The sequence below is a fragment of the Phoenix dactylifera genome, chromosome 2 (genome assembly GCF_051530095.1).
Source record: "Phoenix dactylifera cultivar Ajwa chromosome 2, Ajwa_hap1_PhDact_Kaust_v1.1, whole genome shotgun sequence".
Taxonomy (NCBI): domain Eukaryota; kingdom Viridiplantae; phylum Streptophyta; class Magnoliopsida; order Arecales; family Arecaceae; genus Phoenix; species Phoenix dactylifera.
The window spans coordinates 45,693,547-45,714,786 of record NC_143191.1 but is presented as its reverse complement, the minus strand read 5'-3'; the positions used below and the strand labels follow the sequence as shown (position 1 = coordinate 45,714,786).

The window sequence follows — 21,240 nt, the reverse complement described above, 5'->3', positions numbered from 1 at the left end:
CCAGACGTGGCATACTCGCTAAGAGTAGTGAGCAGATACCAGTCTGATCCAGGTAGCAACCATTGGAGGGTTGTAAAAACCATCCTAAAGTATTTGAGAAATACTAAAGACCAGTGGCTTGTCTACGGTGATTCTGACTTAAAACTTGAGGGATATACCAATTCAAGTTTTCAGTCAGATCAAGATGATAGCAAGAGCGTGTCGGAATATATCTTTACTCTTAAGGGTGGGGCCATCTGCTGGAAGAATTCTAAGCAGCATACAATGGCAGATTCTACATGTGAAGCAGAATACATCGTAGCATCTGATGCCGCCAAGGAAGCTATATGGTTACAAAAGTTCATCACCGAGCTTGGAGTGACACCCTCCATTGATGGTCCCGTGCCTATATTTTGTGACAATACTGGAGCCATAGCTCAAGCAAAAGAACCCAAAGCACATCAGCGGACCAAGCATATTCTACGTCGCTACCACCTGGTTCGAGAGATCGTCGAACGAGGTGATATTGATCTTCAGAAAATTGACACAAAAGAAAATCTGGCTGATCCATTTACCAAAGTCCTCGACATCAAAGAGTTCAACGAACACAAGTCGAAGATGGGTATTAGATACTGTGCCGATTGGCATTAGGCTAAGTGGGAGTTGTTGAGATTTGTATCCTAAATATCAATCGTCAGCATATTGATGATTGAATTTTGTAAATGAATTGACAAATTAATAAAGTATTATTTGGCATTATTCGTCATTTCATCTTTAAATGAACTCTTATATGATGAAGTTCTTAGGATTTATGTTATGATAAAGGAGGATTTATCTTTGAGTCCTTAAACTTGTTCGCGACCAAGTGATATGTTGTTACTGGGACGACAGTATTATCGAGATTAGGTCGTTGTGTGATATATACGTTGGTTGTCCTCTTAACCAAGGAGTGTGGAGACACTAGTATGCCACACAGGTGAAGTGTAGGAGTACATTTCACTGAACGTGACCAATTCCGGAACGCTCTACTGTCGAGAGATGTTCCGAGTGGATATGGGTATAAGTTTGGCTCTCTGACCTGAGACCGCAACCTATGACTAGCAAGCAACTCACTGTACTTTGGTCCTAGACTACCTGAATTTCTAATTCAGTGACGGAAGGTCAGTGGGTGCAGTCAAGTACTTGCGTAGTCAGTTGTGAGTCAAGATGGAATTGATCCCTTCTGAAAACAGGAGATATCAAGTACTTGCGTAGTCAGTTGTGAGTCAAGATGGAATTGATCCCTTCTGAAAACATGAGATAACGTCTTGTAATTAATTTAGCAAAATCTTGGCCGAAATAATCTCAGTGAGGAGTCACGAGATATCTAAGTTAATCACATAATGGATGTACTAATTATAGGGTTGACAGTGAGCTCTAAGTCATCCTGGCATTAGGAGTCAAAGGGATTGAATTATATAGTAACTATAGTTCAGAGTTCTAGAATATTTGCTTTGCATTTGATCTTCTACTAAGACCTTCATGCCATCAGTGTTAGGGGTCCCTGATAAGAGTCCTTAGATCAGATCTAAGTCCTCTTCAATCCCTCTAAACCTTTCCTTCAAGTTCTTCCAAGAAGGTGGATCAAAAGTTGATAGCGTTGGAAAGATCAAATTTCAGCCTCAAGAAATTCTGCACAAGCTAGCACTTCTGCAGGATTGGATCTCTCCAGAAACTTCGCGTGGACTTCTCATAGAGGCCATTCGTGTGCATGGCTGCAAAGTCGAGGATTAGATCCACAAGTTTCATCCATCATAAAAGGTATTAATCCTACATTAATCTTTTATTTGGTGTCAGGGTCTAGATCCGATTCTTCGAGGTTTTACCCTTCTTTGGGGCAACCTCACGGAGATATCTCCAGAATTCATTCGATGGATATTCGAAGATTAATCAGAATAGAATGTTTAACTTTCAGATCTGATAGTTAATGATGCATAAAGTTTTAGCATAATTGTTTAAACGATTCCGGCATAATCCTATGTGTTCTTACATTGCTGATTTCTAGATTTGATTTTGTAAGCATGCACGAATTAAATTGTTTGATTCGATTTGCAGCAGCATTTTTGAAACTTAAAAGAACTACGTATGGCTTGATCCCCCTTATGAAGGGGTACGTAGGCAACCCGATCAGGTTCAGCTATGGTTTTTTTTAAAAAAAATCAGCATGCTTAACACCGAAGAACCTAGGATTCACTTTCACAGGAACGGCTGTTGATTCCATCCCATCGGCGTCTTCTGGAGCAATCTCTAGCCCAGCCCCGGCAGCGGCTTCCGCAGCATCCTCACCCGCCTCAGAAGCCCCATCCAGGTCTGGTTCAAGGCTGCTGAGGTCGACTCCTAGGCAAAATTGCCGGACTTGGAGACGACAATTATCGAAACCTTGGACCATAGCAGCAGTAGCCCCTTCCGCCAGTTCAGTCAGGTACTCCTCCGACTGACAGAACTTCTCAACGGCCTCACAGGCGGACGATTCTACCAGGCCCTCAAGCCGCCCGACCTTCAGCTCCCGCTCTTCCGCCTCGCCCTAAAGGCGGACCAGAGCGGCTTCAAGCTCGGAGATACGACTTGCAGAGGAGGAGCGAGCCCGGGAATGCTCGGCCTCCATGACTTCGATCTGGGCCAGCCTATCCTCTATTACGGCCTCGGAAGCACGTACCTTCTTTCTGGTCTTCCGAAGCTGCTGTGTGGCGGCAGCAGCTTTCTCTTCAGCCTCGCACCGCTGCTGCTCAATGACGGCTGCCTGATTTTCGGCCTTCTGCTGATGCTGCACACCGGATACTGCTCGAGCTTCAGCCTCTTATTCTCGAAGCTCGGCATGCTCCGTCCTTAGCTGGAGCGCCTTCAGCTCCTTCCAGTCAGCGAGTATGCTGGACATCATCATGTCGACCACGTGAAGAGACTGGCATGAAAAGAGAAGAGTGTCAGCAAAAACTGGGCATCCACAAAAGAAATAAACAAGGGACAGAAGGGCGGCATTACTTACCTGCACGCTCGCCGAATAAACGTGATGGACGAGGTCGCCAAAGTCCTCCTCCATCAATGTGCAGTCGCGCGGAAGCATGATGCTACGCACGAGCCCGCGAACAACTTCTTCGAATTTGAAGACCAAATCACCCTCAGATGGGCGCCGTGGTTGTTCCTCGCTAGACTCGGGAAGCATTGGCTCGATTCTCGCCAAGGCCGAAACTTCGGAGAAGGTCGCAACCTTGGCGCATAATGAAATTTGGGGGGGGGGGGACCGAAGTCCCGAGCCCACACCCCAGCTCGAAATCTGGTCCGGACGGCTGGATTATCGCAGCAATCTCCAGAACTTGGTCAGTAAGAGCGACCGCCGCTTGGATGGGAAGATCTCTCCCTGTCGTCGATTAGGGTACTTCGGCTTCTGCAGGCCCCCGGCTAGGCCCAACCAGAGCAGTGGCGGCAACCTCGGGCTCTTCTTGCTCGATCTTGAGGCTGGGGGCGACTTTCGCCTTCTTCGGCCTCCCCTCAAGCCGGACCCCTTCAGGGGCGGCCCTCTTCTTCCTATATGCGGCCATTAGTGTCTTGGTGTTGAAGAACATCCCTGCAATATCTGAAGATAAAAAGTCTTGTCAGCATCCCCAACATAAAAAGGAAAGAAGAAAAAGTCAAATTACTCTTACCCTCGGGACGAGCCGGGCTCATGCCAAGATTCACCAGGGCCTCCTCGCTGAGCAGGTCGGAGAGCCGAGGAGTTTCTTTCAGTCCGAGCAAACTATCTAAGATTTTCTGCTCGCACTGCGACAACTGCGGAAAACTATTATTCACTGAAGCCGGCGGAAAGCTCTAGGTCGGATTAAATCCCCACAACCGCTCGGAGGAGATGAAGAAAAAATTATCATTCCATCCATGGATGGAAGTAGGCAGGCCCCCAAACAGCTTGTGACCTCCTCAAGGGAAGAAGTACCACCACCCTTTGTCCACAGGGTTGCCTTTTAATATAAAGCAACTCCTAAAGACATTCACCAAGGGGGCAAGCCGTGTGCCAGGCAGAGGGCGAGGAAGCCGATGATTAGCCTCCATGAGTTCAGGGCAAGCTGCGCAGGCACCAGGCCATACGTCGTCAGAAGCTCACCTACAAATCTATGCAGAGGAAACCTCAGCCCTGCTTGGAGTGTATCTACGTACACTCCGACCCAACCATTAAGTGGGTTGGTGACTCGGCCTCCGAGGTCCGGAAGTTCGAGGACGAACTCCGGAGGAATGAAGAATCGGGCTCGAACCGAGCCCAGATCCTCGTCGGTCATGAGCGAGCCAATTCCATATGGGTTCGGGCCCACCTCGAGTTCAACCTCTTCTCCCTCGAAAGAGGCCGGAGCTCGCGATGGACCTACATCGAACATCGATGACCTCGTCGGCGAGTCCATTGCTTTGGTCATAAAGATTATGGAAAAAGGGAGGGAGGAAAAACGAAAGACTCTCCAAGCGACCGAAAGGAGGGATAAAATGCCTACCCGAAAGCTCGTCGAAAAAGATGGACGGGCAGAGAAGAAGAATATCTGCCGGAAGAGGAAAGCAACGGCCAGTGCGAAAGCTGGCAGAAGGCTCCCAAGAACGTCTGGAAGAAAGCTCCAACACCCCGGCAATGGCCGCTGGAGAAAGAAGATCATGAGTAGGGGAGGGTCAAGTAATGACCCTAGGACCCCCTTTCCAGGTCTTATATAGGCCACTACAGTGGCTCCGATCTGGCAACCTAAATGATCAGACAGCCCAAAATTTGCCACGTGGCGAGCCATAAGACAGCCTCAATAAATCTCCCCGAATCGCCCCACTAAATGCTGATCACTATGGAGGGCGCTCCAGAGCTTGAAATATTAATGATTGACCTCTTGCATTCCGCCAGACAAGATGCTTCGGAGAAGAGAGCATTAATGGCCGGCTTCTCGCGTTCCGCCAGACGGAGTGATTCGGGGGTTGGGAAATTAATGATCAAAATCTTCCTCGTCCTACTCCAGCAACCCCCCCAGAAAAGAACGCCCACGTGGAACACTGGAAAATTTCCACGGCGGATTCTACTCAAGAAAATCTGGCAGTTCGAACCTCCCAAGTCCGACGTCAACCTCTCGGCCAAGAAATGTGCCAAGGCTCGCCCGATTCGGTATATACCTCTTCTTGCCTATGTGATTGAAGCACTAGACAATCAGGAGTCTGCCTACTTCCATCGTCCGAGCAGCAAGGCAGCTCGACCGCGAAAGTGAGGGACAAATGATAGGGAGAAAAATGGATCGTCCAGCCCACAACTAAAAGGCCGCCCAGTTTCGGCTTAGTAAACGTCAACGACCATCAGCTGAATCTTCACTTCAGCCCAGAGTCAACTCGACTTCGGGACTTCGCCAAAAGCTCCACCAACTTAAGATATTTGCCGACTCCCCCGACCAAGCTCGGGGCACCTTCAGATATTCGCCGACCCGCCCTGACCAAGCTCGAGGCACCAACCCCAGTAGTATGCCCCGACCCTCGAGCTCGGGGCGCTCCACCAAGCACGCCTCAGAGCCCGGAAAGCCGAGCCACTCCAAGCACCAGCCAAGCTGACCTCGTCAAACGTATGACGCGACTACTTAACAAGCTCGGCCTCGCCAACGACCACACCCATGTGCGGGCCTGCGCTCATCAATGTGGCCGTACTTCACAATATTACCGCGTCACATCTCCATAACCGTTCTTCAGCAGTCAAACGGCACCTTAATTACTCCAGCTATATCCTGCCGTGACTGTCAACACCCTATCATTCTGAAGAACGGGCAGTACTGCACGCCACCAGCCAGCCTAAGCTGCGCACCATCAGGCTCAGAGCCATACCCCCCCATGATGAGGGCTGACAGTACCTCTGCCACCTGGGCCACTCCACCAAGACTATAAATAGCTCGGTCAGGTAACTTCTAAGAGACTTTTTGGCTAAATTAACTTTATCCCACTCTAGCTTGATCGTCGGAGGGCCTTCACCGGAAACACCGGTAAGACTTTATGCAGGTCCGTAGCCGTCGCGCAGGAAGTGGCTCCCGTCTTCTCCTTCCAACCAACGACGGCTCTCTCGGCTCCACCGGTGTGGTCACCCTCCGGCCGAATTTGAACCACAACCGATATCACCATAACTCAGCACGGAGGAGGACCTGTCAAGAACTCTTTTCTTATATTTACAAGTATTTACTAGAAGAAAAAATGTCTTTCACTTGGATCACCGTGATGAAAGTTTGAGCATTAAATTCAGCAGGTTTAATACACATGAGAGGGATCGTCCACAGATGTCATTTGATTGTGGCGATCCTATCAAATGTTGAAGGTGTGGAGGAACAAGTTAAACTTGCAGCAAAAGGCAGTAGACGACTTAAACAAATTGAATGAAATGCATAAAAAAGACCAGCAAGAAAGATGAATTGCATGGCAACCTGAAAGATTTTTTTTTAAAAAAAATGTAGAGAACAAAATTGAAGAAGAACTCATGGGTTTAATATACCAACAGAAGATAAATGCTCTTGCAACATTATCCCGCAAAACCAATTTACCATCACAACATAAATTTTACTGGACAAGCCTTCCATGTATCACATGCTAATTCGCTGGCTACACCCGACTCTCAGATGCCCTTTTGTTCAATTGTTGCTCATCAGGCTTCATCGATCAGTCTTTCCACATTTGAATCACTAAGCAAACTTAATGAATTCTTCGAAAAGGTCTAGTCATTAAGTATGCCAAAGTAAATTAACACCAGAAAGCAGCCACAAACCAAGCGCTTCCAGCTATATTACATAAAAGAAATAGTCACACAAAAATTCCTCAATTATTTGGGAGTTTTCAGTTTCCTTCTGAATTTTAATTTAATGCAGTCATCTTATCGAACTTTTAAATTCGTTCAAGTTGAACCCTGGCTATGAATTTCATCTGGCAGCCATGACGAAATTGTCATGTGATGTTACATGACGCATCATCCTCTTCCGCTATATATGCTGGTTACGTGACAATTCCTTCACGACAGCCAAACGGAATTTATAACCAGGGTCGAATTGAACAAATTTAAAAGTTCGATGATCTGATTACACTAAATTAAAGTTTCGGAGGAAATTTAAAACCCTCAAATAATTTAGGGTTTTTTGCATAATTATTGCTATATAAAACCCAAAACAAGAATGTAAATATCTAATTAATGATACCGGCTAACATAACATGAAAAATATGAAACATGGCAGAAACCAGAAAACGTCCTAAGATAACCTTAGTAGACAAGTTGCTAGCACCCAACATGTTCAAAGAGAAGAATCAAAAACTTGTGGCAACTGAAGGGAAACCTCATCAAAACCGGCAGCCCTCAAATGGAATACTTTCCATATGCCCTGAGTATTTTGCAGCGTGTTGTTCCTGAAGGCATAGCATCTGATGGAGTAAACAATGATGAGGAAGATAAGGGCAATGATGTTGATGAGGGCAATCCTCTTCCAGTCATTCTTGATGTTGTCCAGGACACACCTTGCTGGATTGCAGTCATAGCAGAGGAGAAAAGGATCATTTTGCCACATATCGCAGTCTGTCATTCAAGATCGAACAGTTGAATTTAATCCAGACAGTTTCACTCTGGTAGCTGAAGCCACATAGCATTGGTGGCTTGTAGCATCCAGACTGAGCAAAGAAAACTACACGGAGAATGTGAGGTTTTTAAGTATACCCCGAATTAACTAGACTTCTATGGTAATATTACACCACACAGTATAATTAAAAGGATATGGAGAAGTGCAAATAAAAATCATAATTCATGATTATATGATGGATTCTATGGTAATATTACACCACACAGTATAATTAGAAGGATATGGAGAAGTGCAAATAAAAATCATAATTCATGATTATATGATGGATTGGTAAGGATATATATATATAGCTTTTTTCACATAGAGAAGAGTGAACACCTTTGGGATGCAAAATAAAGATCAACATGCTCTCACCAGATAATATGAAAAATAAAGGCTGGAATGCTCAAGTAATGTGCTTTCTAGCATATAAAGAAACAAAGATACCAGGTAGCGGCCCAAGAAGAGCAGGTGTGTGGAATAGATTACAGTAGATTACTCGTTAAAGATCGATATGAACTCAATTCATTTTAGTAGGTAAAAAGCCAGGCGCAAGCACTACCACTTGGATACAAATTTGTATGCAATCAAACTCAGTGATTGCTACAAAAAAGTTGGTGCCTACATCACAGAGATGGAAAGGTTTACATAGGTTAGTAACCATAGTGCTTTGTTTCTGTGAGTAGAGACCCCTTCCTGCTTGTGTTACCACAGCCCATGCATCAACCGAGGCATGGTCATTTACAGCAACTCTAAAAGGATATTTCCCAGGTAAGTTAATTTCAATATGTGTATTGAATAAAGATTAAAGTGGACATTGATAGAAGGAATTATGTTACGAGACATTATTCGGACCTGAGACACATGAATATATCAAAATAAAGAAATTTTAATTTACTAATTATGAATCCAAATACAAGTGAAATCTATACTGATATAGCAAAAAGCTCGAGGACAAAATTTCATGGAAAGTTTGCATAAGCAGTGCAACAAGAGCACACAAAACTAAATTTCATGCAAAGCTTTACAAAAATGCCGAGTATCACATATCATCAAACAAACCAGTAATAAACATAGAGAAGAGAAATTTTCAAAACAAAAACTCATAAAATCACAATTAAGCCCCAATGGACAAGAGCCAGTCAATATGATCACCAAAACCTGCAAACTACCTTTTCCTCAAAAGACATAAAAGACACTGAAATACCAAGGACCCCAAGAAAAGAATATATAAAAGAACAAATTAGCATGTAGACACATTCTCAAGAAAGCCTCCAAAACCAACAAAAACCGAAGGACTAACGGATCTAAGAAACAGTAACCAATATATCAACAATCCATCATACACTTAAAGAAAACCGCTTATTGTGATCGTAAACCAAAAACTCATAATTCAGGGGAAAAACATACAAGAAAAGGTTTCCAAGGAGCAATATTTCAACCAGTATCTAAAATTCCATCACAACACAAAAATCCAAACCCACTAGGCAAAAGTCATTAATTTACATTGATGTGGTAGCCAGCAAGTCCCATGGGCATCTTTTGTCTTAAATTCGATATGACTTTATTGCATCAATAAGGTTAAAGCAATGGATGAGGTCTGAAACAGTTTTGTAAGCAGCATCATTACAATCTACAGTGAATTTTAAGATTTGTGTTTCATCTATCATGTTTCTTAGTACATTGTAAAGAGATAATCAAGCCATACAGAAATATCAAAGTCTACCAAGTATTAGACTCATGAACACAAAAATAGATACTCAGTTTCCAGTGTAGAGGAATCATACAAAACCTCACTCAAACAAAATTGACAAAAGGTCTTTGAAGATGTTGCCATCCTTCCAGATCCCTTTATTAAAGTTTACAAGCATTTATTTCATAGATACTGCAACTTGACATACACTATTCTCCCTCAGACTGGCGATAATTGGGTACACTCTCATTCATACATGTGAAACTTGCTCCTCTTCGATATATGCATAGATGTAGGAAGTCTAGCCTTCATACACATGAAGATTTACTATGAAGAGAGCAATGTCATTCCCCAGTCACAAGACAACTCTTCCCAATGTCATATGCCAACAAGTAATCGATCCTATTCTACAAACACCAATTTAACGTCACAATTCAGAATATGGATGTGCCCGAAATTAGTTCACTCACATTATCCAGAGCAGTGAAAATTAGAGTCATTATTCATGATCACATGATGAATAACTGAAGCAATGCATTGTTTTCTTGGATGATTAGATAAGAGAACACCTTTGGATACTGAATAAAGAATAACATGCTCTGATTAGATAAGAAAAGAACAGCTGGAATGATAAAAATATCAGCATGGGAGAACCCAGGCACATGAAGAGCAGATGTTGCGGAATACTAATTTACTAAAAATATCCCTCTATTCAATATACAAAAGAAAACAGCACATAAGCACCACCACTATGATGTAAAAGACATTTATAGAACCAGACTAAGTCAATGCACTTAGGAAGTTGGTGGTTACATTATAGAGCCAAACATAACTGGACATGTCTCCCTTGTGCCCAATGCTAAACCACTCACAGTAACCTGACTTTCCAACACAAGATGATTGGAGTAGCAGAGATCAAAAGCAATTAACCAAGTGACAGTAAGCAAAATCAGTAGAAGAAAGGTTATTTAAAACTGCATTATATAAATCCAAAGCAGGTTAAACTACAACCAACATAGTTATCCTAGGTAATATAACATTTTAGATACAAAAGATGCCAGTAACCAGGTATGACCTCCTAGGCTTGCTAAAATGATGAGAAATCAGCATCTAGAATGTACAGTTAATTTTGAGAAATAGCACAGATGAAGGAAGAGGGAGCTGTCAGAAGTCAAAACCTGTCAGCCCTCTCAAGGGATTCACCACTCAGGATGAGCATTCGCCTGCAAGGCATAGAGTACAAAAGAGTAGATGATAATGAGGTAGACAGTAGAAAGAGAGAGTTCGATGAATGTTGAAATCTCACCACCCATGTAATCGTGGGTGCAAGGTTGTATTTATAATCATTGAGATATACAAGAAAGGGTTTTACAAGGCAACAAATAAAACATATTGCAAAAAGATAGGAGAACAATCAGCACTGTTATTGACTTGAGCTGGAACTAGGCTGGTTGGCAACATTGCTGGCTAAAGACCCGGATCTAGCTAACGCTTCAACATACAGCTCTAGATGATTTGAATTTTGAACTGATTTTGAATTGATACAGCTAATATCCTCCCTCAAACTGTGCATGGTAGTAAGACACAATTTGTGTTGCAAGCATTCCAAATCAAGACGAGTTTGAGGCTTGGCGAAGATATCAGCAATCTATGATGAGGTAAGGCACATGACGAGTAACCAATAGCCCAAGAGATACATGCTCACGAACATAATGATAGTCTAACATAATATGCTTACTACGAACATGAAACACTGGATTGACTGTCATATGTAATGAGCTCAAATTGTCACAATAATAAAAAAAAAAAAAACAGGGCATTAGGTAATGAGATATGAAGATCACGAAGTATAAATAACAACCAAGTTAATTCAGCTGCAGTTTGGACCATTGCTCTATATTTGGCCTCAGAGCTAGACTGAGAAACAATTGTTTCTCTCTTACCACACCAAGAAATAAGATTACTCCCAAAATAAGTGCAAAAATCAGTAGTTGATCGTCGAGTTAAGGAGAGTCCAAGAAAGCATATAAGTCTAGTGTACTAGATGCTTCAATGTGAAGACCCAAGTTGATGGTGTCTTTAATATACCTCAAAATCCTTCTCACCGTCGTAAAGTGACTATTAGTTAGAGCTTGCATAAATTGAGAGACATAATTAACACTGAATGAGATACCAGGCCTGGTTAGAGTCAATATTGCAATGCACCAACTAATGAGCAATAGTGATGTGGGTCTATGTATGGTGTAGAGTTCTGATTTGACTTAAACTTTTGAGACATAGGAGTAGAAATTGGTTTAGACTCATGCATAGGATCATGTTCTAACAAGTCAACAACATACTTAGCTTGATGAAACACAATACCATTGGAGACATGTGAAACTTGAATTCCTAGAAAATAATGGAGGGGATCGAGGTCTTTCATTGCAAACTCTAAATTTAGAGGGGCAATAACCTCATTGAGAAGAGCATCAGATGAGCCTATGAGAATTATATCATCCACGTACAAAAGTAAAATTAATGTACGTGCCGCTGAGTGAAGGATAAATAAACTGGGATCGGCTAAGCTGCAGAAAAAATCAGTTTCAAGTAAGAAGGAACTAAAACGATCAAACCAAGCTCGAGGAGCTTGTTTTAGTCCATAGATGGCTTTATGCAGCAAGCAGACATAGTCAAGATGTTCAGAACTTTGAAAGCCAGGAGGTTGCTCCATGAAAACTTGTTCGGATAACACATCATGAAGGAATGCGTTCTTTACATCTAACTGATGAATGCTCCACTTGCAAACAACAGCAATGGAGATAACTAATCTGATAGTTCCTGGTTTGACAACAAGTGAAAAAGTCTCAAAGAAATCAATTTCGTTAATTTTATGATACCCTTTTGCGACCAATCGAACTTTAAGCCGTTATAAAGATCCATTAGCGTTGAGTTTAGTTTTAAACACCCAGCGTAAACCAACAACATTCATTGACGAGTCTCTAGGAACAAGAGTCCAGATCTAATTGTGAGATAGGGCAGCAACTGCTTCCATAGCCTCTGTCCAACCATGATGCTTAAGAACAGCTCGGATAGTGTTGGGTTCTTTTGGAATAGGACCGTAGTCATGTAGCAGGGCATAGCAAGGATTGGGCTTGCGATTACATGATTTAGCACAAGTTGTCATATGAGGGAGACAGATATTTGAGAAAAATATGTACCAGTAGCAGATTTGTGAGATAGGACATCATTCATAGGCTCTTGAATTTCATTTGCTACCGTGGGTTCAAGAGGTGCATTGGTCAGAGGCAAAATACATGCATTAGGAACAGAGTGTGAAGCATCAGTGAGTAAATCAGAGATGACTATGGTCTTTTGTTAATGGAGCATCAGTTGGTGGAGGTTCATATGAGGGCATTTGTTGAGTGGAGTTTCTTGGAATTGAAGGACCATATGGAGAGGCTAAATTCGAAGGAAGCCATTCTTTAAAGGGAGTGACCATTGACTCAGGAGCACCACATTGAAGAGAGGTTGGTTCTTTAAATGGAAGTGTTGCCTCATCAAATACCAAATGGTGAGAGCTAATGGTCCGCCAAGTAGGAGAGTAGCAGCATCGATACCCCTTGTGCCTATCATTGTAATCCAAGAATACATAGGATAAAGACTTAGTATCAAACATACTTGTTTTAGTATCCCATATGTAAGGAAAGCACCATGAACCCAAAACCCAAAAGGAACCATAATCTGGTTGTTGATTGTGAAGCAAATAAAATGGTGACTGCCATTAATAGCTCTCACACATGGGAGCTACTACTTTATTGGACACAATCTTTATTAAACCAAAACTGTGAAGATGTGCTACGATAGATGCTTGAGGATGGCCGAGCTACTGATCTCATAATTTTTCAGTGACAACTCGAAATCTGGTTGAGAAGAAGGCAGCCGGAGAAGCACGAATGAAGTACAAGTAACTCTATTTTATTCCCCTCATCAGCGCCTTTTGGGTGACTCGGTCCTTTATGATAAAATCTTGATTAGAGAACTCATAGTTAACTGGATAATCGGAAGTAAGTTGGCCAATAGATAACAAATTCTTCTCTAAATCCAGAACCAAAAGAGCATCAGTTAAGGTAATTTGAGAAGAACCAGAATCAAGAGTAGCATCACCAATATGAGTTATACATAATAAATCCCCATTCCCAATAAGAACATGATCAGTACCATTGTAGGGACGAAGATTATGCAAAATACCTTCTTGAGAAGTCATATGAGCTGAAGCCCCTGTGTCCAACGTCTATTCTTCATCATTGGCATGTGAATCAAAATGAAGAGCTGCATATATCTTTGGTAAATTGTCACGATTAAACCTATGCCAGCAACGGAGGGCATTGTGACCTTGTTTATCATAGTTTGACAAACAAAATCGCGATTGTTCTCTTGGGAATTGTTAGGTGCAACAGGGGTAGAGCTTAGAATATTTGGTTTGGCCGAAGATTGGTTAACAAAAGCAAAACCCTTACCCTTAGAGGAGAAATTATCTTAGTTTCTTGGCTCTTTGTTGTGTGACTTGGAGTTGTTTTTCTGCCCAAAGAAGGCAATGTAGGCAGCCTGATCTGGAGAATGAAGGCTCACACATGCTTCATAACTTTGCAGCAAAGGAACCACTTCGCCATAGGAGGGCATAGGAGGTTTGAGCATTAGAGTAGTAAATAGTTCATAGCGAGCACCAAGACCGTTAAGCAAGAAAAAAACCTTTGTTTTGTCACTTACCGGATGTCCAATAGCAGCTAGGCCATCACAAATACCTTTAAACTTGCAAAGATAGTTGTTGAGAGACATTTTTGGATCTTTCTCCATGTAGGTAAGTTGTTGAATGAGTTGAAACTGCGCTCTTGAGAGGCTTGAGCATAGGCTTCTTTAAGAGCAGACCAGACTTGTGCAGAAGTATCAAGGCTAATGACAATGCCAAGAGCTTCCTTGGACAGAGTTCCAATGATCCACCCTTTAAGAAAACGATCAGTAGTTTTTCATTTCTGGTACTCAGGGTTTGGAGCAGGGGCAGCATTCGATCCATCTGCTACTGGAAGTACAGCAGTCGGAGATGACATGTCGCCAATGAGATAGCCTACCAACTCTTAGCTTTATGCAAGAGCAAGAACCTGCTCACGCCAAAGAGGATAGTTTTTTGGTTTCAATCTAAGTGTGACAAAATTGCCAACATTAAGAGATGAGAAAGATATGTTTCTTTTTGAAAGAAAAAAAGGCACTCCTCACAATTTGAGTATTCTGATACCAAGTAGAAAGAGAGAGTTCGATGGATGTTGAAATCTCACCACCCATGTAATCGTAGGTGCAAGATTGTATTTCTAATCATTGAGATATACAAGGAAGGGTTTTACAAGGCAACAAATAAAATAGATTGCAAAAAATTAGGAAAACAATCAGCATTGTTATTGACTTGAGCTTGAACTGTGTTGGTTGGAAACATTGTTGGGCAAAGACTCGAATTTAGCTAAGGCTTCAACATACGACTCTAGATGATTTGAATTTTGAATTGATTTTGAATTGATACAGCTAATATAGATGAGGAACATAGTAGTGTGGTTGCTCACCTCCTTTCGGTCATTCCTAATGCTGGCAATGGTACTAGCTTTGTAACACTCGCGGTCGTAGCAGAGGGTGGAAGAGTTGTTTTGCCAAGTATTACAGTCGGTATTGTTTGAAGTCAAGGTGGTGGGCTTAGTCCAGACGAGGGCACTCTGAAAGGTGAAGCCACATTCCGCGGGTGGAATGCAGCATCCTGGCTGAATAGAAAATAAGAAGATAACACAATTTTTTAAGTTGAACAGGAATTAAAGTTGCCTAGTATGGGAGTATTAAACAATGCATATGTTTAACTAAACATAGAATTGTGCAAATTACAAATGGATGATCTGGACAGTATGTTGTTATATTTTATATACAAAATGAACATAACTCTAAGCAAATAAACAGCATACGTTGTGAAGCAAATAAACTAATATGTCTCCATTCAATAAACTAAGAAACTGCATGAGAGAGAGAGAGAGAGAGAGAGAGAGAGAGAGCACATGAAGGTGCAGAAACACTTGGATACAATATTGCAACAAAATCAAGTTCAACCACCACCTAAAGCTCAATAAGAAAAAAAAATCTGAAGGACTACAATAAAACTAATATGCCTTTGTTCAATAAACTAAGAAACAGCATAAGAGAGATTCTCCTCAAAATCACTGCCTTTCATAGAAGCAAAATTTTAGACTTGTTGAAGAAAATTTTGATCCATTATTTTCTCTCTTTTTCTGCCTAGATTTTCTCTTTCAGGTGCCAAAAAAATGAAAAAGAAATTTTCGTCTAATAAAACTTTTCTTTCACTTTCTTAGCAACCAAGTAGAGTCTAAATAGCACAGCCACAATGCATTTTTTATTTTTTAAACTCATTTGTCACAATTTTACATCCATAATTTGATCTAGAAGTATGTACAAAAACTTATAATATCAAAACTTACATAGCTAGTAAAGTCTCGTGGTAGTTAGTATTTGAGCAAGGATTGGGGAGCCACCTCTGTCTCGGGGTCCCCCGGCGGGCATCCCCAACCACACATGAACCAGCCATAAACTAGTGATTGTATGGTGGAGGGAGTTCATCCTTTCCTTGTTGTGTAGGATTGGAGAGAGCATTTGATTGAGATTTGTGTCATGATTTCTTCTCATCCCCATCTATTTGCGCACATATCCCTTATTATGCTGTCATACAAGCACGCAAAGAAGCTTCTTGGATGCTCCGCGACCCACTCTACCCGCTCCCGTTCCCAGCTGTATTCCTGGGCATCTCGCCGTAGATCTGGCAAAAGCTTCCCAAACAGGCCATCCATGTGTCAAACTTTTCTTGAGATATATTTCCTGAACAAATTATGGAAGGCTAAAAAAATTCTTTCTCCAAAAAATAAAAGCTCGAAAGAATTCAAAAAATTATTAATATATAATGTAGGCTGATATCTTATGACGTAATCAAACTATACTAACTAAAAATATTTAGGATGGAGATTTTTTTTTTTTCATGTTAGCGCTGGATAACCAATATCGGTACAAATTAATAAATTCTAATAATATGAAAACCCTGGATGGTAGGCAGTGTCATAATCTAACTAATTCTTCCTACATTTTGTTTGACATCTTCTTCATGAAACTTGCGCTTCTTCCATACATGGAGAGAGGTAGAAGGCCTAGCCTTTTTTTTTTTTTTTTTTATATCGGCTGCCCACACTAATCTCGCATAAACACAGCCAGCTGAATTTATAAAAAGTATGCCAAGTCTAAAAGATCCCTACAGAATGTTGGGCAGCAAAAGAAGCGACCCAATCAGTAGCTCTATTTGCCTCTCGTAATATATGCAAGGCCCGGAAAGCACAAAACTCCTTTAGCATCAGCCGGATGTCACCTAAAAACAGGTGCTCCACCTCTTTCCGCCCCATCTTCAGTATGGCTCAATCACTATGGCTGAGTTCCCCTAAGGATGATACATCCCGTCTCTAGCACGTCTCGCTCAATCACCTAGGCTTTGCACATCAAGCAAATAATGTCATTCCTCAGCCACATGATAACCTTTTACCAAAGTCATAAGCTGATCTCGTTCTCTGACCACCAATTTAGCAATCACCACACGAATTCCTTCCGGCCAGACTTCATTGATACTATTTCCCTTTCTTTCCACCACTGAATTATTGAGAGTATACGAAAGAAGGCATCAAGAATGATAAGAGTTCTGTGCACCAAAAACAACCGCAAAACCAAGTGATAGTGAACAGTGATATAGAATAAGGGGTCCTAACCGCTTTATATATGAATTCAACGAGACAACCTACAGCCAATATAATGATCCCAACACGACATGAAAAATATGAAATATAGTAGTCACTGAAGATGTCCTAAGCTAATCCCAGTGGAGTAGCAGCTAACATCCAGAATGTACAGCAAGAAAAAAGAAAAGGAAAAAACTAATCAAAAACAAGAAGCAGCAGGACGAAGAGGCCTCATCGAATCCTGCTGGCCCTCTATGGGTATCCTTTCCATCCGCCATAAGCATTGTCCCGCCTGTTGTTCCTGAAGGCACAGCAGCCGATCGAGTAGACAATGATAAGGAAGACAAGGACTATGATGTTGATGATCGCAACCTTCTTCCAGTCATCCTTGATGTTGGCCAGCACACCAGCCTTGCAAGATTGGCAGCTGTAGCAAAGGATGGAAGGGTTATTATCCCACGCATTGCAGTCTGTGTTGTTCGATGTTGAGTTGTTGGATTTAAGCCAGACAGTTTCACTCTGATAAGTGAAGCCGCATGCTGTGGGTGGCTTGCAGCATCCAGACTGAATAAAGAAAAGCATATAGAGGTCATAAGGTTTAAGCAGACCAAGAATCAAGAATTATCAAAAAAAAAAAAAAAAAAAAGGTAGACCAAGAGCATCAAGAGATTCATCAAGAGATGCTAAGCAAATATAAGACAATACAGTATGTGTACAGTAAAATATGAAACACCTTTGGAATGTTAAATGAAGACCACTGTGCTCTTATAAATAAGAGAAACACAACCAAACTGATAAAGTAACATGCTTTCTGCTATCATGAGAGGGCCCAGGCACACGAAGAGCAAATGTTCTGGAATCATAAATTACTAATTAAAAAGTTCAATACGCAAAACAAAAACAGCACAAAAGCACTACCACCTGGATATAAGATATATAAGACCACACTCTGCGATTGCATCGAAGAGGTTCGTGTTTACATTATAAAGCTAAACAAAAAAATAAAAAGTGTAGTAACCCTAATGCATGCATTATTTTTGTGTTCAAATCTCCACATGTTTGTATTCAATCACCCAGCACGTATGCTACAATCAAGGGTAGGTAATTGACGATAACTCAGAACCACACATTTTTCCAATGCAAGTTAATATCTGCATATAAAAGAAAGTTTGAGAAACAATTAAGTAGACCATGATAGAAGGTATTTTGTTAAGTCACGCACTTAAAACACGTAAAACATGGGGAAAAAAATCAGATCAGGAAGAACAAATCCAGATGGAATTGAGATGCATCTGGATATAATAAAGAACTCAAGCAAGAAACTTCATGGAAAGTTTACAAAAGCAGTGCATGGTGAGCCAGCCTATGACTGACCACACATAGTCAAACAAACCAGAATCCAAGGTGTTGGATTTTGGAACCAATCAAGAAGAAAGGTGATAAAAAAAACACAGCAAATTAGTCACAAGTCTAGTTGAACTGTTAAAGATTGCAAGGAAACAGAACATTTATCTGCAAGAAAGAGGTAATATTTCTCTGCAATCTCTATAAGAGACATTTGGATTTACTAACAACCCCTAAATCAAGAAACCACAGATGATGATTGAACCAAAAGACAGGTTGAAAGATTCAAGAAAACAGATAAACCCTGCAATTCAAAAGGAGTTGATTGTGAAAAGGCACCTACTTCTCAATCCAGACGGCGTCATCTATGGGTGGGAAAGGAAAGAATGTTAATATCATGAAAACTAACAGACTGATAAACTGCCTGGCAAAGTTAATTTTCTTAGAAAATCCAGTTTTTCATTTGTTTGTTCCAAGAGAAACTTAACAAATTTGAAACTTTCATCCCGAATATCTGAAAAACCAACGGAAAAAAGTGGTAGTTTCCGTTTTCCTTTTCCCTATATCTAATTGCTACCGAACAAACCCTAAAAAGGAAAATAATTAATTGCAGTTCCCGAAAGAAAAGAGAAAAGTGCCCCTTTCCAACCGTCTAAAACGATACAGAGATAAGAAGACATATGGCAGTTACGGACTGTCTAAAAGACGAATTAAATTAATGAAAGCCAAACATGGAGCCCCAACGGACATGAATCACTCGATTTAATATTCAAAATCCGAATTTTTTTGTTTTTTTCTAGAAAGAAAGCTCGAAAAAAGAAGGATCTTAAGAAAGGAAGTATTGCACAAAAAAAAAAAAAAAAAAAAAAAAAAAAAAAAAAAAAACTGGAACCAGCGTGAAAAAAAATGTCAAGAGAACCCCAAACCAGCGAACCCCTAATAATGGGGCCAACGGATGAAAGAAACCGTAACCATATACTCCGAGAAAACCACCGATTAAGATCTTATACCAAGCAAGACCGAAAATTTCATCAAGATCCAATTCTTTTAGAAGCCCAAAATCCCCAGATGAAACTAATTAATCTATAAAGAAAGACAAGGAAAACAAAAAAAAAATAATGTTCAAATCAGCATACCTGAATGGGAGAGAGGCTGCCTTGGATGAACTGATCGAGGGTCTGGTTCTTCGCCTGCAAACGCTGGCAGACCTTGCTGTCCTGGAGGCAGCTCCGGATCTTGGCCCAGTTTTTGCCGTTGTTGACCCTCTTCTGAAGCCAGTTGGAGTAGTCCCCGAGGCGGTACTCCTTGTAACCCCGGCCAGAGACGACCTCACCGGCGCCCTTGTTGGTGACAACGAAGGCGAAGACGGTGAAGCAGAAGAGGAGGACGATGAGGAGGAACATGCAGAAGAGGTAAACCCAGAGGAGCCAGGAGACGCGGCAGCAGGCGCCGACGAGCCCCGCGAGAGAGACGACCATCAAGAACACGCCGACGGCGATCACCGGCCCCTGGAGAAACTTCTCGCAGTCGGTGCTCCCCCTCGTCGCCAGCCATATCCCGCTGCCGAGGATCGGGATCGACAGGAGGAACGTCAAAAAGTTCAGGATCCCGATCAGGTTGTTGCTCAGCCGAAACATCTTCTTGATTTCTTCTTCACCTTGGGCCTATACACACCGCGGAGGACCAGAACTCAAAGGTAGAGTTGGGGAGAGGGAGAGGAGCGGAAATGAGGAATGCGTTGAAAGGGCGAGAGACAAGCGTAGGCATAAATAGCGACCGGGGAGTCGGTAGCGTGAGTGTGTAATTGGGGAAGGCCGCGTGGGAGTTCAAACAGGAAACAGCGAACCGCGTGACGCAACGCGTACATCAGTTTCCAGGCAATGGATGTCGTGGACCTCGTGGTCGAACGGATAAGTTAAGCCTTTGGATGAGTTTTTTTTTTTTTTTTTTTTTTTGCTAAATTTGGATGAGTTTTTAGCGTAACGGGACGAGGGGATGGGGATATTTGAACCAGATAGCGATGGCTGAGGTCATTTGACTGGTGGCAAAATAAAATTTTGCAAGCTTTAGTGAAGGATAAGGACATAAAGTGAAGGCAACGAGAGCACAAGGACAGTTTCATTAATTAATAAAACATATTTAAGCACACAAGTACTGTAAAGGAATCAAATTTTAAAAAAAAGGGCAAAGGTAGTAGGAATTGTGCACAATCTACAGAATTCGACACATCCGTCTCACATAACCTTCAAATTCAACATGTGAGCAAACCATAAATGAGAGCCCTGCATATAGCGAAAGAGTGTCTGCTTTGAGATGACCGCATCAAGTGAACTTCGATTGATATCAAGGATTAATCCACACTTCAAGATGTACTATGAGATAGAAGTCGTTCCACAAAATATTATAAAATTTGAAAAAAATTAAAATTTAAAGTTAAAACCTTTTATAGTGAGAAATGGGTTTGAAAGTTGACCCAGCACATTTTTTTATTTTTCGTAAGTATCTAAGCTAGCTCACTCCAAAATTATTTTTGAAAATTTATGAATACAAATCTACCATATAATTTTATGATTTTGCTGGTTGCATTGATCGAATTTATTAATTTATAGGATTTTTAGCTTAATTATTTAAATAAATTTTTAATTAGATTTGGAATTGATTTGAATTGTAAAAATTTAAATGGGTCGGGCACGGAAAAGATAAATTTTATGGATATTCTAATCGGTTGCTATTTGCACCAGAGCCAGCGTTCAAGGAGGAAATCGTTGTGGAGCAATGATGCTACCTCCCATGTGAAACGTTCAAACTGTCC

General features: G+C 41.5%; 1 protein-coding gene across 1 annotated transcript; it reads right to left on the bottom strand.

The window, feature by feature from the left end:
• Nucleotides 1-17,095: 17,095 nt before the first annotated feature.
• Nucleotides 17,096-20,705, bottom strand: LOC103701184 (tetraspanin-8). The gene is made up of 2 exons (XM_008783156.6): nt 19,565-20,705; nt 17,096-17,648 (listed from the first exon to the last, which is right to left on the bottom strand). Exons 1-2 carry the CDS (start codon nt 20,063-20,065, stop codon nt 17,337-17,339), a joined length of 813 nt encoding a protein of 270 aa, XP_008781378.2. The 5' UTR covers nt 20,066-20,705; the 3' UTR covers nt 17,096-17,336.
• Between the last annotated feature and the right edge of the window lie 535 nt (nt 20,706-21,240).